This window comes from Bufo gargarizans, chromosome 1, assembly GCF_014858855.1.
Source record: "Bufo gargarizans isolate SCDJY-AF-19 chromosome 1, ASM1485885v1, whole genome shotgun sequence".
In the NCBI taxonomy this organism is placed as follows: Eukaryota; Metazoa; Chordata; class Amphibia; order Anura; family Bufonidae; genus Bufo; species Bufo gargarizans.
This window is the reverse complement of record NC_058080.1, coordinates 585,691,466-585,705,687: the sequence shown is the minus strand read 5'-3', so window position 1 is coordinate 585,705,687 and position 14,222 is coordinate 585,691,466. Positions and strand designations below refer to the sequence as shown.

The following is a 14,222-nucleotide window of genomic DNA, read 5'->3' as shown; positions in this document are numbered from 1 at the left end:
CCGGGGGATTCCCCTGTACCTCTGTGGGCCAGTCTGAGCCTGCCCCTAACATACGCATTCTTTGTGCCAGATCTTCTTTTGTTTATTTAGATTGCTGTAAATGGGGGGCAGGGGGGTCTCTAAAGCTTCACATTACCCATGGGTAAAGATAATGGGCAAAAAATTGTGAATAGCTCACCACTGCAGTTCCACAGTGCTCGGAAGAAAATGTAAATCCAAAAAGAAAGTTGTTCTTCTAGCACTGTTAAAAAATATTTCCTTTATTGGTCACACAATCAAAAAAAATCAGCCAAGGTAGACGCTTACATGTTTCAAACAATAAAATACATGTTCTTAGTCATAGCAAGCAACTTTCTGTTTGGATTTAAAGATAATAGGACCAACCTCACTTACTAGGCACCTTCACAACCACAGGGGCTTCCTCTGTGGTACATTCATCTTAACTGTAACCGAATATTCTAAATGATCTCATTCTAACTTAAACTGTATGTACATGTATGTAAAATCACAGGCTAATAATAACTAAATAACTTTTCTCTTTATAGTCGATATACTATATTCCTCCGACTTCACACAAATGGACACCAAGAGCTGAGCTACAAGCCAGGAGATCACTTGGGAATATTTCCTGGCAACCATGATGAGCTCGTCAATTCCCTGATTGAGAAGTTGGAAGATGCCCCTCCAGTAAATCAACTGGTTAGGGTAGAAATCTTGGAGGAAAGAAATACAGCCCTAGGTAATTCAATTACTATTTCTACCTGTAAGGCCCCTTTCACACGGGCGAGTATTCCGCGCGGATGCGATGCGTGAGGGGAACGCATTGCACCCGCACTGAATCCCGACCCATTTATTTCTATGGGGCTGTTCTCATGAGCGGTGATTTTCACGCATCACTTGTGCGTTGTGTGAAAATCGCAGCATGCTCTATTTTGTGCGTTTTTCACGTAACGCAGGCCCCATAGAAATGAATAGGGTTGCGTGAAAATCGCAAGCATCCGCAAGCAGGTACGGATGCGGTGCGATTTTCACGCACGGTTGCTAGGTGATGATCGGGACGGAGACCCGATCATTATTATTTTCCCTTATAACATGGTTATAAGGGAAAATAATAGCATTCTGAATACAGTATGCATAGTAAAATAGCGCTGGAGGGGTTAAAAAAAAATATAATAATTTAACTCACCTTATTCCATTTGCTCGCGCAGCCGGCATCTCTTCTGGCTTCTTTCTTTGCTTTGTGCAGGAACAGGACCTGTGGTGACGTCACTCCGGTCATCACACGATCCATCACATGATCTTTTACCATGGTGATGGATCATGTGATGGACCATGTGATGACCGGAGTGACGTCACCACAGGTCCTGTTTCTGCACAAAGCAAAGAAAGAAGCCAGAAGAGATGCCGGCTGCGCGATCAAGTGGAATAAGGTGAGTTAAATTATTATTTTTTAACCCCTCCAGCGCTATTTTACTATGCATTCTGTATTCAGAATGCTATTATTTTCCCTTATAACCATGTTATAAGGGAAAATAATACAATCTACAGAACACCGATCCCAAGCCCGAACTTCTGTGAAGAAGTTCGGGTTTGGGTATAAAACATGCCGATTTTTCTCACGCGCGTGCAAAATGCATTACAATGTTTTGCACTCGCGCTGAAAAATCGCGCATGTTCCCGCAACGCACCCGCACCTTTTCCCGCAACGCCCGTCTGAAAGAGGCCTAAAGAACTGACATTTCACATGGTTTTTTTTCTACATTTTAGAGCTTCATATTTTTATTTTTGGGCTATATTGTTAATTGAGATTTGACTCACATTACTGTCTATGCTCAGAATGACAGTGAGTCTGTAACTACAATCGATGATATAATTTTTCACATCCAACAAAGGGCCGTTTTATTTCTCCCAGTTCTCCTTTAAAGCCTCCTTGCTTGCCACATTTCTCATTTTATTTTATTTACGGTACTTCTTGAAATACAAAAATCATAATTGGAGATGAACAAATCCATTCTACACAAATCAAATTCGACCTGAATTTTCCAAAAATGTTGGTCAATTCCAAAACACAAGTTTGACTATGACACTTCGATTTAGGCAAATTTCTCAAAATGGCATGAGCCATTTTTCAGATCAAAAGAAAAATGAGGAAAGAGGATCACCTGACCCCAGGCGGTGTCTGTGTATATACACTGCCAGGCATTTGCCACCAAAAAGCGGAACATTTTTCTAACCAATAAAAAATCCTACAGCACAGTTTGTTTTTAAAGAGGCTGTTTGTTACCACCAGCAGCCATGTGTTTTATCCATAGCGTTATATGTTGCTGTCACTTTAAGATTACTAATGCTGTCTTGGTGCTTAAGAGCTTGAAATTAGTTAGATACAGTCCCAGGAGACCCCAGAAGACCACCCACAACCTTTTAGGGAAATTGGAGCACTTTTGAATCTTGTTGAATTTATTCAGACCCAAATGGAATCTTTTGACTGATTCAGCCTAATTGAAACTGAATCAATTTTCAACAAATTTGCTCATCTCTAATCATCTAACATGAAAAACACAAAATGTACACACAAGCTTCATTATATGATCTATGATAATCTCTACAGGTGTAATCAGCAACTGGACAGAAGAGGAGAGGATTCCCCCATGCACCATATTCCAAGCCTTCAAATATTTTCTGGATATCACAACTCCCCCCACCCCAATCCTCATGCAGCAGATTGCATGTCTTGCTACCAATGAGAAAGAGAAACAACGCCTGGAGATTTTGAGCAAGGTGACATGCTAAGCTATTCATACAATCTAAATACATTAATATTACAGTTTATTTCCAAGATCTGCAGTTTATCATCTAATATACAACTACAGCTTATAAATGAATATTTATGGCTTTTGTTATGTCACTAAAGAATACCTGATGCAAATCCCCAGCATTTGTATACAATACATATGTCTATATATAGGTGCCATACCAGCTACAGTTGTGTTAAAAATAATAGCAGTGTGTTTAAAAAAGGGATTAAAGCTCAAAATCCTTCCAATAGCTATTATTTCCATACACACAAATGCATTAGGATCAATACACATTCTATTCCAAATCAAAACATGAAGAAAAATATATAAAATTTGTGTTGTTCCTCTAAAAAAAATTGAAGAAAAGTGAATATTAGACTGTTCAAAAAAAATAGCGGTTTTTGTATTCTTCTTTACAAACTTAAACATTCACTATATAAACTGAAAAATGTTTGAAGATTTTGCTTTCCTTTAAATCACTTAACTAATACTTAGTTGTATAACCACTGTTTCTGAGAACTGCTGTACATCTGTGTTGCATGGAGTCAACCAGCTTCTGGCACCTGTGAACAGGTATTCCAGCCCAGGATGATTGGACTACATTCCACAGTTCTTCTCTATTTCTTGGTTTTGCCTCAGAAACTGAATTTTTTATGTCACCCCACACGTTTTCTATTGGATTAAGATCCGGGGATTGGGCTGGCCACTCCATAACATCAATCTTGTTGGTCTGGAACCAAGATGTTGCACGTTTACTGGTATGTTTGTGGTCGTTGTCTTGTTGGAACACCCATTTCAAGGGCATTTCCTCTTCAGCATAAGGCAGCATGACCTCTTCAAGTATTCAAACTGATCCATGATCCCTGGTATGCGATAAATAGGCCCAACACCATAGTATGAGAAACATCCTCATATCATGATGCTTGCGCCACCATGCTTCACTGTCTTCACAGTGTACTTGTGGCTTGAATTCAGTGTTTGGGGGTCATCTGACAAACTGTCTCCGGCCACTAGACCCAAAAAGAACAATCTTACTTTCATCAGTCCACAAAATATTTTGCCATTTCTCTTTAGGCCAGGCAATGTGCTCTTCGGAAAATTGTAACCTCTTCAGCACATGTCTTTTTTTCAACAGTGGGACTTTGCGGGGGCTTCTTTCAGATAGCTTGGCTTCACATAGGCGTCTTCTAATTGTAATAGTACTCACAGGTAACTTTAGACGTTCTTTGATCTTCCTGGAGCTGATTGTTGGCTGAGTCCTTGCCATTTTGGCTATTCTTCTATCCATTTGAACAGTATTTTTTTCGCTTTCTTCCACGTCTTTCAGGTTTTGATTGCCATTTTAAAGCATTTGCGATCATTTTAACTGAGCAGCCTATCATTTTCTGCACTTCTTTATGTTTTCCCCTCTCCAATCAACTTTTTAATCAAGGTACGCTGTTCTTCTGAACAATATCTGGAACGACCCATTTTCCTCCGAATTTCAGAGAGAAAAGCACTGTAACCAGCATGTACAACATTTGCTGCCTTCCTTCCTTAAATAAGGGCAATAATTGCCACCTGTTTTTCAAAGAATGAATGACCTCACTCATTGAACTCCACACTGCTATTATTTTGAACATGCCCCTTTTAATTAGTGATTCAGAAACACAAAATCAGCAGCATGCATGTCATAACTGTTGGGTCTGTTGGATTTCTATTACTCTACTACACCTGCTAGTAAATTATTTGCCATGTGGAAATACTAATTCTACCAAAAACAGTGATTGATCAGGTTAGTGATGTCTGACTGCTATTATTTTGAACACAACTGTATATAATAAGGATATTTTGCATGGTCTTGAAATTGAGTGCATTGGGAAAAAAGAATTGAGCTACTGTTTTATCAGGTCCAGGGCTTCAGCTTACAGGGAAAGGGCCTGGACTTCCCCCACCATGAGAACATATGCCTTTATCTACCTTCCCAGATTGATTCTTCCAATACTCCCACACAGCATTTTCTAGGTATGCCCCAGGTAGCAGAGGCGGACTGGGTACTTAAAATGGTGGCCCCAACGTTGTAGGCAGGCCCAAATTGACAGAAGGTAGGGCATTACAAATAGGCAGGGCCAATGAAAGTATTTAGGTCAGTAATACCATAGTGCAGCACAAAATTTCGTCCCAGCAGAACAAAATACCACAGTGCAGCACAAAATATCGTCCCAGCAGAACAAAATACCACAATGCAGCACAAAATACTGCCCCAGAAGCTGCCTCTCTTTGGTGGCCATCAATAGCTGCCATGTTCTGTCCACCTTCTTCTCCAATTGTCTCTAAGACATGGTGCAGGGGGCTTATGAGGTAAGATGTGTGCCACAGCACTAAGCCACCTCCAGCTTCAGCACGCTGCTTGGACTTCCCCTAATAATGACCCAAATAATGCTCCCAGTAGTATGCTCCCCAAGGAAAGAAGAAAAAATAAAATACCTGAATCCCATTCCAAGTCGCCGTCTTTGATGGACGCCACAGGCCTTTTCCAGCCTCCTGCGCCATTTTTACACTGCATCGTGGTCTACAAGGGTATACTGCAGGGCAAGAAGCCATGATTATCGAGCCGGGTATCTGCACGAGCTGCTGGGTGTTAGCAGACCCAGATCAGCTCTGCTGTGAGGTTATATAGCCCTGTACAACCTCTGTGGGAGCTGTATTCACCCAGTAACTGTCACGGCTGAGGATGGGGAAAATCCTCAGCCGTGCGGTGCCAGGAGATGGAAGGGTTGTCACTTGGCCAGAACCACAGAATTAGGGAGCAGGTCACCTCCTAGCGCTTCCCTAATCTGACCCTGACTCCTAGCTGCATGGGCCGCCCTTAAAGGTAGGAGGGCCCATACTCAGGAACCTCGGATGCCTACTGACCCTCCGTCGTTCCCTGAGCTAGGAGCTGGGTAGACAGCCCGTTCCTCCAAGACACGGAGAAACAGGAGCCTAATGAGGCCAAGCTACAAAGGAAACAGAAACACCTTATGGCAGTGACAGGCAAACGTAATCAACACAACACTCACCTGCCACAGACAACACAACCAGGAACCCATGTGCAGATGCTGTTTGTTCAGGACACCAACAAAGACAGCACATACAGACATCACACAGGGACCCGGACCATAAGCTGCAATAATACAGAAACCCCACACACACACCTAGATAACACCGAATAACAAAGTTTTATAACCAGAAGGGAGGCCTCCACTGGTAGATGGTAAAGTAGCCAGAAGGATGTCTGCAGCAAGCATGGCTGAAGCACCCTCTCTGACTACTGCCTTACACTGAGGCTTTATAGGCCAAGAGGCCACACCCAACGGTCAGACACACCCAGTGACTCACACACACACTGGGAAGGGAGTTAACCCTTCCAGCACCAGGGAAGGGAAACACCAACTTAAAGGGGAAGTGCACACAATACATAAACAAGTGCACACATACACACCTATCACACACAACCGCATGCACAGCATAGCAAGCTGCCACATACATACTGTTGCCAGCGGCAACCACAGGTGAGGCGAATACCACAGCCCTCACCTGTGATTGACAACCAAACTAAACCGCTGACAACCGCATGCGGTTCAGGAGTCACGGTCATGGCCATGGCCGTGACAGTAACTGGGGCTAATATGTCAGCCCCAGTTATAGGAGAAATCAACAATAAAAAAAATAATAATACAAGGGTCTTGTATGATCTTTGGTCATCTCGGTTCCTGTGGTGCATCTCAGTTACTGCCACTTTTGAGCCGCACCAGGAAAGAAATTTGCCACCAATCAGGCACAACATGTGACCTCAATGAGTGTTTTTCATATGGAGAATGGTTGAAAGTAGTGAATGCTGCTTTTTTTTATTTGTCCATATGAACAGATTCATAGATTAACATTAGCCCCACATTACAGACAGAAAGAAAATGGAATACCAATGAAAATACAGTTGCATGAAAGCAGCCTAAAGCCCCACTCATGTACTGAAGATTTGGTTAGAATTTTACATTATCAGTTTTATAAAGTCCAACCGAAGGTGGATGTAAAGAAAAGAAGTATAAAACAATCTCTTATATTTCCTCTGGTTAGGATCTACTTCTGGTTTTGCCATAAAAATACAGATGAACAAATCTACAACGTGTAAATGTAAATAAGGCATAATGCCACTTTCACACAGTCTGTATCTGGTCATTATTTTACATTAATATAAATAAGACAAAATCAGGAGTGGGTCCAAAGTACAGAAGAGGTACAAATCTTTCCATTATACTTTTCCTGTGTTTTGGACCTACTTTGTACTGATGCAAAATGCTTACCAAATTCTGACCATATGAAAGACAATCAGGAAGCCAAGATTAGCAATTCAGCAATGTATTTCATGGAAACAAAACCTAGTAAGGCTATAAATGCATACTGTAGATGGTTCTAATTTATTACTTGGTTTTTGTGTTAACAAACAGTTTTTTTCACCATCAAGGGCTTACAAGAATATGAACAGTGGAAGTGGTACAAGAACCCCACCATTGTGGAGGTGCTAGAGGAGTTCCCCTCAGTTCAGATGCCATCATCTCTCCTGCTCACACAGCTACCACTGCTGCAGGCCCGTTACTACTCCATCAGCTCATCTCCTGACATGCATCCTGATGAAGTTCACCTCACCGTTGCAGTTGTGTCCTATGGTACAAGAGGTAACCTTTCCTAAGGCAGTTACCACCATCACAGAACCCTTCAGCCCCACCCCAAAGAACTCCCTGGAGTAAATTTGGGGTACATTTGCACAAATCTTGTCGATGCATTGTCCATTTTGTGGCCAGCCCCGTCCCTTTCCCGGGAATGTTGTCAACATAGCTAATTAGGTACATTATTCATGCCAATTAGGAACGATATCTATGTCAGTTGGGGAAAGCATCCACCTCAATTAGAGTCAGTATCAATGCCAATTAGGGTCAGCATGCACGCCAATCATGGTCAGTAGCCACTCCAATTAGGGTCAGTATTGATGCTAATTAGGGTCAGTATCGATGCCAATTAGGGTCAGTATCCATGCCAACTGTGAGCAGTATTCACAGTGCCTTCCTACCTTATGGTTTGATTTGTGGAGCTTATTAAGTACAGTTAAAATATACTAAGCTGGTAAAGCGCATGCTGTAATTATTAGCAGCACTTTTTTCATTATTAAACAATTATAAAGCACATACAGTACTACACTACATACAGATGTAGCACTCTATAACAGTACAGATAGAATGCTACTATTCTTACATGGCCACCATTTATTAAAGCGGTGGGCAACATAAATAGAGTACAGTGAGCAACATCTGCCCTTTCGATACTTGCTACATACATCTGCACATTTCTCGGAAAACAATGATGCCACATTCAATAGCATATAGAATTAGTAGCATTTAGAATTTTTGTGCACTTATCTTTTAGTACAATATAATCAAGTTATTTTATATCCAGGCTTATAGTTGAGTTAAATGGCCTATTATAGGCACTTTAAATCCCCCTTCCGTGATAGGATTTATAGAACATGGGTACACACACAGATTTGGTATTCTAATAAAATCATCATTTTATTTTGTTGTAACCATAAACATAAGATTATTGTCTTTGTCTTTATGTTGTTTTTTCAGATGGTGATGGCCCCATACATCATGGTGTCTGCTCCTCCTGGCTTAACAGAATACAGACTGATGAAGTGGTACCTTGTTTTGTAAGAGGGTTAGTTATATGTATTGTCTATGTAATTCTGGAATGCTCGAAAGCTTTTTACACAGATTGTGTTTCCACACGTCAGTCATGTTATGATCAAAATCAGGGCATCTAGATTAAACTGACATTACCAGATATGGTCACCTTTGGGGGAATTTTTATGATTGCATTTTACTTATTTAGGACTAAAAATAACTATTTTCTTTGGTCTTTAGAAAAAAAAATTCAACAGTTTTTCGCCTACAGCTTTCAGTTTCATCGCATCTGCATATTGTTGCTTCTCCTTCTTAGTGAAATCTGTCAGGGAGCTTCTCTGATGGCTCGATTTGTAGCCCTTATCTCTAGTCCCCTGACGGCTCATAAACAGTTGAGTTAAATTTCTATCTGTTTGATCATAATTTAGCTGAAATAAGTGAGACGTTAGGAAAGTAATGATAAGGGCTATAGATCAAGCCTTCAGAGCAGCTCTCTGACCGATTTACTGGGAAGGAGAAGCAGGAGGGCAAATGAAGACAGTATACAGAAAACTGTTGACAATTGAAAAAATAATTTTTAGCCTAAAATAAGTAGAATGCAATAATGAATGTCCCTATAGCCTTTAACAGTGGCAGAAAATATATTCCTTAGCCCTGATTCAGATGGGCATATTAAAAATCATCAGCGTTGCAACCACAACACACAGATGATTTTTCATATGCAGTGAGGTCTGTATGCCCCCGTAAGACACTGACCTGGCGATTGCCGGAGATAATCTTTTCTAATGGTCTCCAGTCTGCGTTCCATGAACTATGGACCAGAGGTGTGTAGAGCACCATTTATTTATATGGATCCAGGTGCTGTCCATTTGCACAGCAGACAGCACATGGATGAAAAATACAGTTGTCGGAATCAGGCCTTATGCAGATGTTGCCATAAGCAGATTTGCCCCCAATATCCTAGTGCTATAGCCGGGCAGCTGTGGTAACCACTTTTAGATAGATAGCTAGATCACATGCTAGCAAGTTAATTCAGCAATAACTACGATGAAAATATATGCTATATTAAAATATTGTTAGGATTTAACAAAGCAAACCATACAGTGCAGCTCTGCAAACTCCAACTAATTACCATGCAGATTGATTAGTTGTTCACTTCATTAAGGTTTGGATGTATGATGTACTTTTGCATAATAATAAGATGAATTACCAAATATTAGCGGTATATGGTCTCAATATGAATTTCTTATCATTAGAGCACCCAGTTTCCAAATGCCACAAGATCCACATGTGCCCTGCATCCTGATTGGTCCTGGGACTGGTATTGCACCCTTTAGAAGCTTCTGGCAACAACGCCTGTATGATATCCAGCATAAAGGTGAGATATTTATCAAGTAACCATAGCATGTGGTTCTCACAGATCTAAGTTCACTCTACATAGTGATATAGTAAGTTCAAATAAACATACCAGTATTTTTGGACTATAAATATTTTCTACTTATGAAAACTTCAATGGTAGTTTAATGAATGGGAGGGGTCAATGTCACTGAGTTTAGTAGTCTAGAGTAGAGAGAGATTAATAGTTTATAGTCAGCTCCTGTTCATCCTAGTTTGTCATCTTTTGATAGGCATATCATCATCACAATGAACACCACAAGTTACAGTTTACAATACAGTACCCACTGGTAGTCCTCCTGGTAAGACTCCTCCGACTGGTGACATTGCCAAATGTTCTTTAGCTACACTAACTCAAAACTTTCATATATTTATCTGCTGCCTAGGGACCTTCAGGATAGAGAGGTCTGCATTTCTCACAGTCCTCTCTATGAGCTGAATGATCTTTCAGCCTCCTCTCCCGCCTGGACTGATCACACAGATCGAAGTCGGGCAGGGAGAGAGAGAAGTGTGCCGATGCACAGTTCTATCATTGTTACAGAAAAGCGCTGTACGAGCACTCTGCCGGATGATTGAGGAAGCAGTAATGGGGATCTATAATGGGGACTAGAAGACGCAACCACTTTTAAGCAATATTTTTACCTAAAACAGGGAGTCTTATAGTCCAAAAATACTGTATTTTCAATTATTGTTTGTATATATCTTCTTTAGACACAGACTATACCTATCAATTGATGTGTAAACAAACACAATCATATATTCTACAGGATAAACCTAGTCTGCAACATCTTGTATATATACCCTAGTCAGAGAAAGGCATTCTTAGTTTCCCATGCAATGCTAACCACCTCCATATAGCACACTATGAGGATATATAGGTCTTTGTTGAATACATTACTACAAATAAAAATAAAAACTTCTCGGAGTTGCTCAGAAGAAGATTCAAATACCACGAAGAGTCATGTGTTCTCTTTTAAGGAACATGCCATTGCCCCTAGGCGGAAATTCAAGATTTGGAGCATCACAGACAATAGGAAAGATCCATTTGCTTAGGGATCATACTTAAATTGTACCATGATAATGGTTTGGTTTATTGTCTCTATATTATTTCCCTACATTCATAGTCATAAAAAAGAACTATATTTCTGGCAAATGCATACAGATGTCACCCTGATTAAGTGAAACTGCAGCATAAAGAATGGTAGAAGGACACAGTCTAAACCTAGGACATCATCAGAACCAAAAGAGGTTGATTTGTAACTCCAGTAAACTATAATGAAAACTATGCCACAGTCCTTGATCAAGAGTCTTTGTTCTTGTACCTGATTAAGATTATCAGTCTTCATTTGAAATGAAGGTTGTTTCGATGAAATTATATTATATTGGTGTATTAATATATATGCACTAAAAATGATTGATTTACATATTTTTAGGAATGAAACCTTGTCCAATGATACTAGTGTTTGGATGTCGGGAATCAAAGATTGATCATATCTATAAAGAAGAAGCAATGCTTGCAAAGAACAAAGGAGTGTTTAAAGAACTGTTCACAGCGTATTCCCGGGAACCGAATAAACCAAAGGTAGTCAAATGCAGGATTCCCACTATAAACCATATACTTCCTTCAGAAAATATTAAAGTTGTTGTCCCATCTTGGCGTTTCATGGCTGAGATTGGAACAACCCATGGTAAGCGCTGGCTTGGAATGGGCAGCATTATGGAAACATCCGGGCAGGCCGCTCTTCACTGTTTCTCTAACTCTTATAGCAGTGGAAGAGTGGAAGCTACACAGACAGCATAGCACAGCAAGCTATGTTGTTTCCATAACTCAGGAGTTATGGAAACAGTGTAGACTGCTGTGCAATGCTGTTTGCATATCTCCCATTCACTGTTATAGGGGTTACCGAAACAGCAAAGTGGTGGCCACCAGGCCACTTTTGTACCGGCACTTACTGTGGGTTCTTCTATGGTGGCCAAGATGGTCAACCACTTTAAACTGGATACAGTAATCCCCAATAGAGTTTGGAAAGGGTAAGGCAATGAAATTTCCTAGAGTTTATAGATGTTTTTGATTGGGATCAAAGTACCAACTTTGTATAAGATGAGACAGAAATCTTCTATAGACAGATCTGTATAAATATCTGTATAAACCTCACATTTTGATATCAGAACCTGAAGATTATGCAGAGATGAGTGGCACCACCCAGGCACTTTTTATGGTGGTGCCAACAACTGAAAAAAGTGGCTCTATGTAGCTGCAGTGTATAATATGCATTATTGTGTTCCAGCTGCTGCAAATAATATTACACACCTCAGATGCCGCAGCTCTTCTTTTTTAGAAGTATAAGGGTGTTCTATATCAACCCTTAATCTTTAGAATATAATCTGCAGAAATGTGTGTAAGTAATAGGAAAAAATCTCATAAAAAGCGGGTGACTTTTAATAGCAGCTTCTTTGCAAAAAACATGCCAAGCCCAACATTAACTTAAACTGTTACTTATATCAAGCCTTCTTCGGTCCCCAAATGACTCCAGTAAAAACTGCTGGAACAGTATGATTATTAAAGAGGTTAATCCATGAGTATAAAACTGTTTGCACTCACATATCTGGAGGACTTGTTTCCTTTAGTGTAGGTAGGCAGCAGCTCATCAAGCACCTGTATCCTCCGGGATGCCCTGCAATTAGTTCTTTCCCCCTCCATAGAACATAAATATGTAATGCCCCCAGAATTTCCTGCTCCATTGTCTAGAGCAAGGATGCTCAACTTGCGGCCCTACAGCTGTTGCGAAACTACAACTCCCAGCATGCCCTAATTGCTGTAGGCTGCCCAGGCATGCTGGGAGTTGTAGTTTTGCAACAGCTGGAGGACCACAGGTTGGGCATCCCTGGTCTAGAGAGATATATAGCTTGTATTTATTTCCATCAGTTTAGAAGTAGGGATGAATGAATGAAAGGTGTCAGTGCCACTTTACTATGAGATCACTGCTCCCTGAAAAGAAAAAAGCTACTGAAAGCAGGAGAAGGTGGACCAAAAGATTAAAAAGTAGGAGGTGCTACCAGAGAGGAAAATGCACGTTAAAAAAACAATATTTTTATTGCATATATACTGCCATAATACTTTACTTGAAATGTCCCTTTTATTGCATAGTAATACATAGGCAATGTAGGGCGTTTAGTTTGGAGGGACAGGCTCCGGAAGGGGTCATCTCATGGTTCAGCTGCAGCAGGTGAACCACAATCTCATGTTGCAGTTAGTAATAAGGATAGGTACTGTCCCATTCCTACGATTTTTCTATGTGCTGGTTATAACTCTATTTACCCTATTGCCTCAGCTAGCCACTTGTGGTATGTATTATCACTCCCATCTCAGTATCTGGGTAAATTATGCCAATTTGGAGCCATAGTGTGTAGGTATAACATACCTTCCTACTGATGACCAATCAGGAAGTTTTTTGCACGTGCACTTTATTTATATATACCGGCAGTTCACCATCGGTCCCCTTGGTTTTTAATATGTATTGTGACCTGTATTAAATGTCTTTGTGTGACTTGTGTCAATCATGTGTCTTTCTGTGATTTTCTAATAAAATTATGCTATTTTTGGACTATCTTAGTACCATTAATGTTATTTGTAATATATCTGACCCACTCCTTTTGGTCAGTTTCCATTCCTACGATATCCAGAGATGGACCAACCAATCTAAACCAGGAGAGTATTGAAGTCAGTTAATTTTTATTTTTCAAATACTAGTTTCAGACCAATTAAGTACCAATTGTAATTGAGATAATTTAAGTGACCAGAGTATATAGTGTCACTCTTTTCACTCTAATTTATGTATGACAGGTATTATTTGTGATTGCAATTTTATAGGAATCCCTAAAAAAATTTGCCTTAACCTACTTCACGCCCTTTTTCTTCGATTTTTTGACATTGTAGCACAGAAATATAACTGGTCAAGATACAATGTATTATTTAAAAAAAGTAAAACACTAACGTATAGTCTTCTTGAATTTTTTTTTCGTACTTTAAGAAATATGTGCAAGACGTTTTGCGTGAACAGCTCTCTGAGGTGACCTTCAAAGCCCTAAAGGAGCAGGGAGGGCACATATATGTATGTGGGGACGTCACTATGGCAGGAGATGTCCTTAAAAGTCTTCATCAGATTGTAAAACAACGTGGGAACTTGAGCCCTGAAAAAGCAGGAGCCTTCATCAGTAAACTAAGGGTAAGTGAGCGATTATAAATGCCAGCTGCGTACACAGCTCCACTTCTAGGTGATTCGGTCCACCGTGAAGAGATTTGTCTTATTGTTGTCCTGTATTTATTCTGGTGACT

At 40.3% G+C, this 14,222-nt stretch overlaps 1 protein-coding gene across 2 annotated transcripts in view; it reads left to right on the top strand.

Moving 5' to 3' along the window:
* Positions 1–14,222, top strand: part of NOS1 (nitric oxide synthase 1) — a 120,353-nt gene that overhangs the window by 91,479 nt on the left and 14,652 nt on the right. For both annotated transcript variants that reach the window (XM_044290759.1, XM_044290766.1), the window contains exons 20-26: positions 546–739; positions 2,609–2,778; positions 7,279–7,489; positions 8,438–8,525; positions 9,748–9,869; positions 11,320–11,468; positions 13,918–14,112. In XM_044290759.1, coding sequence (XP_044146694.1) covers positions 546–739; positions 2,609–2,778; positions 7,279–7,489; positions 8,438–8,525; positions 9,748–9,869; positions 11,320–11,468; positions 13,918–14,112 — 1,129 coding nt within the window. The remainder of the gene's footprint in view (positions 1–545; positions 740–2,608; positions 2,779–7,278; positions 7,490–8,437; positions 8,526–9,747; positions 9,870–11,319; positions 11,469–13,917; positions 14,113–14,222) is intronic.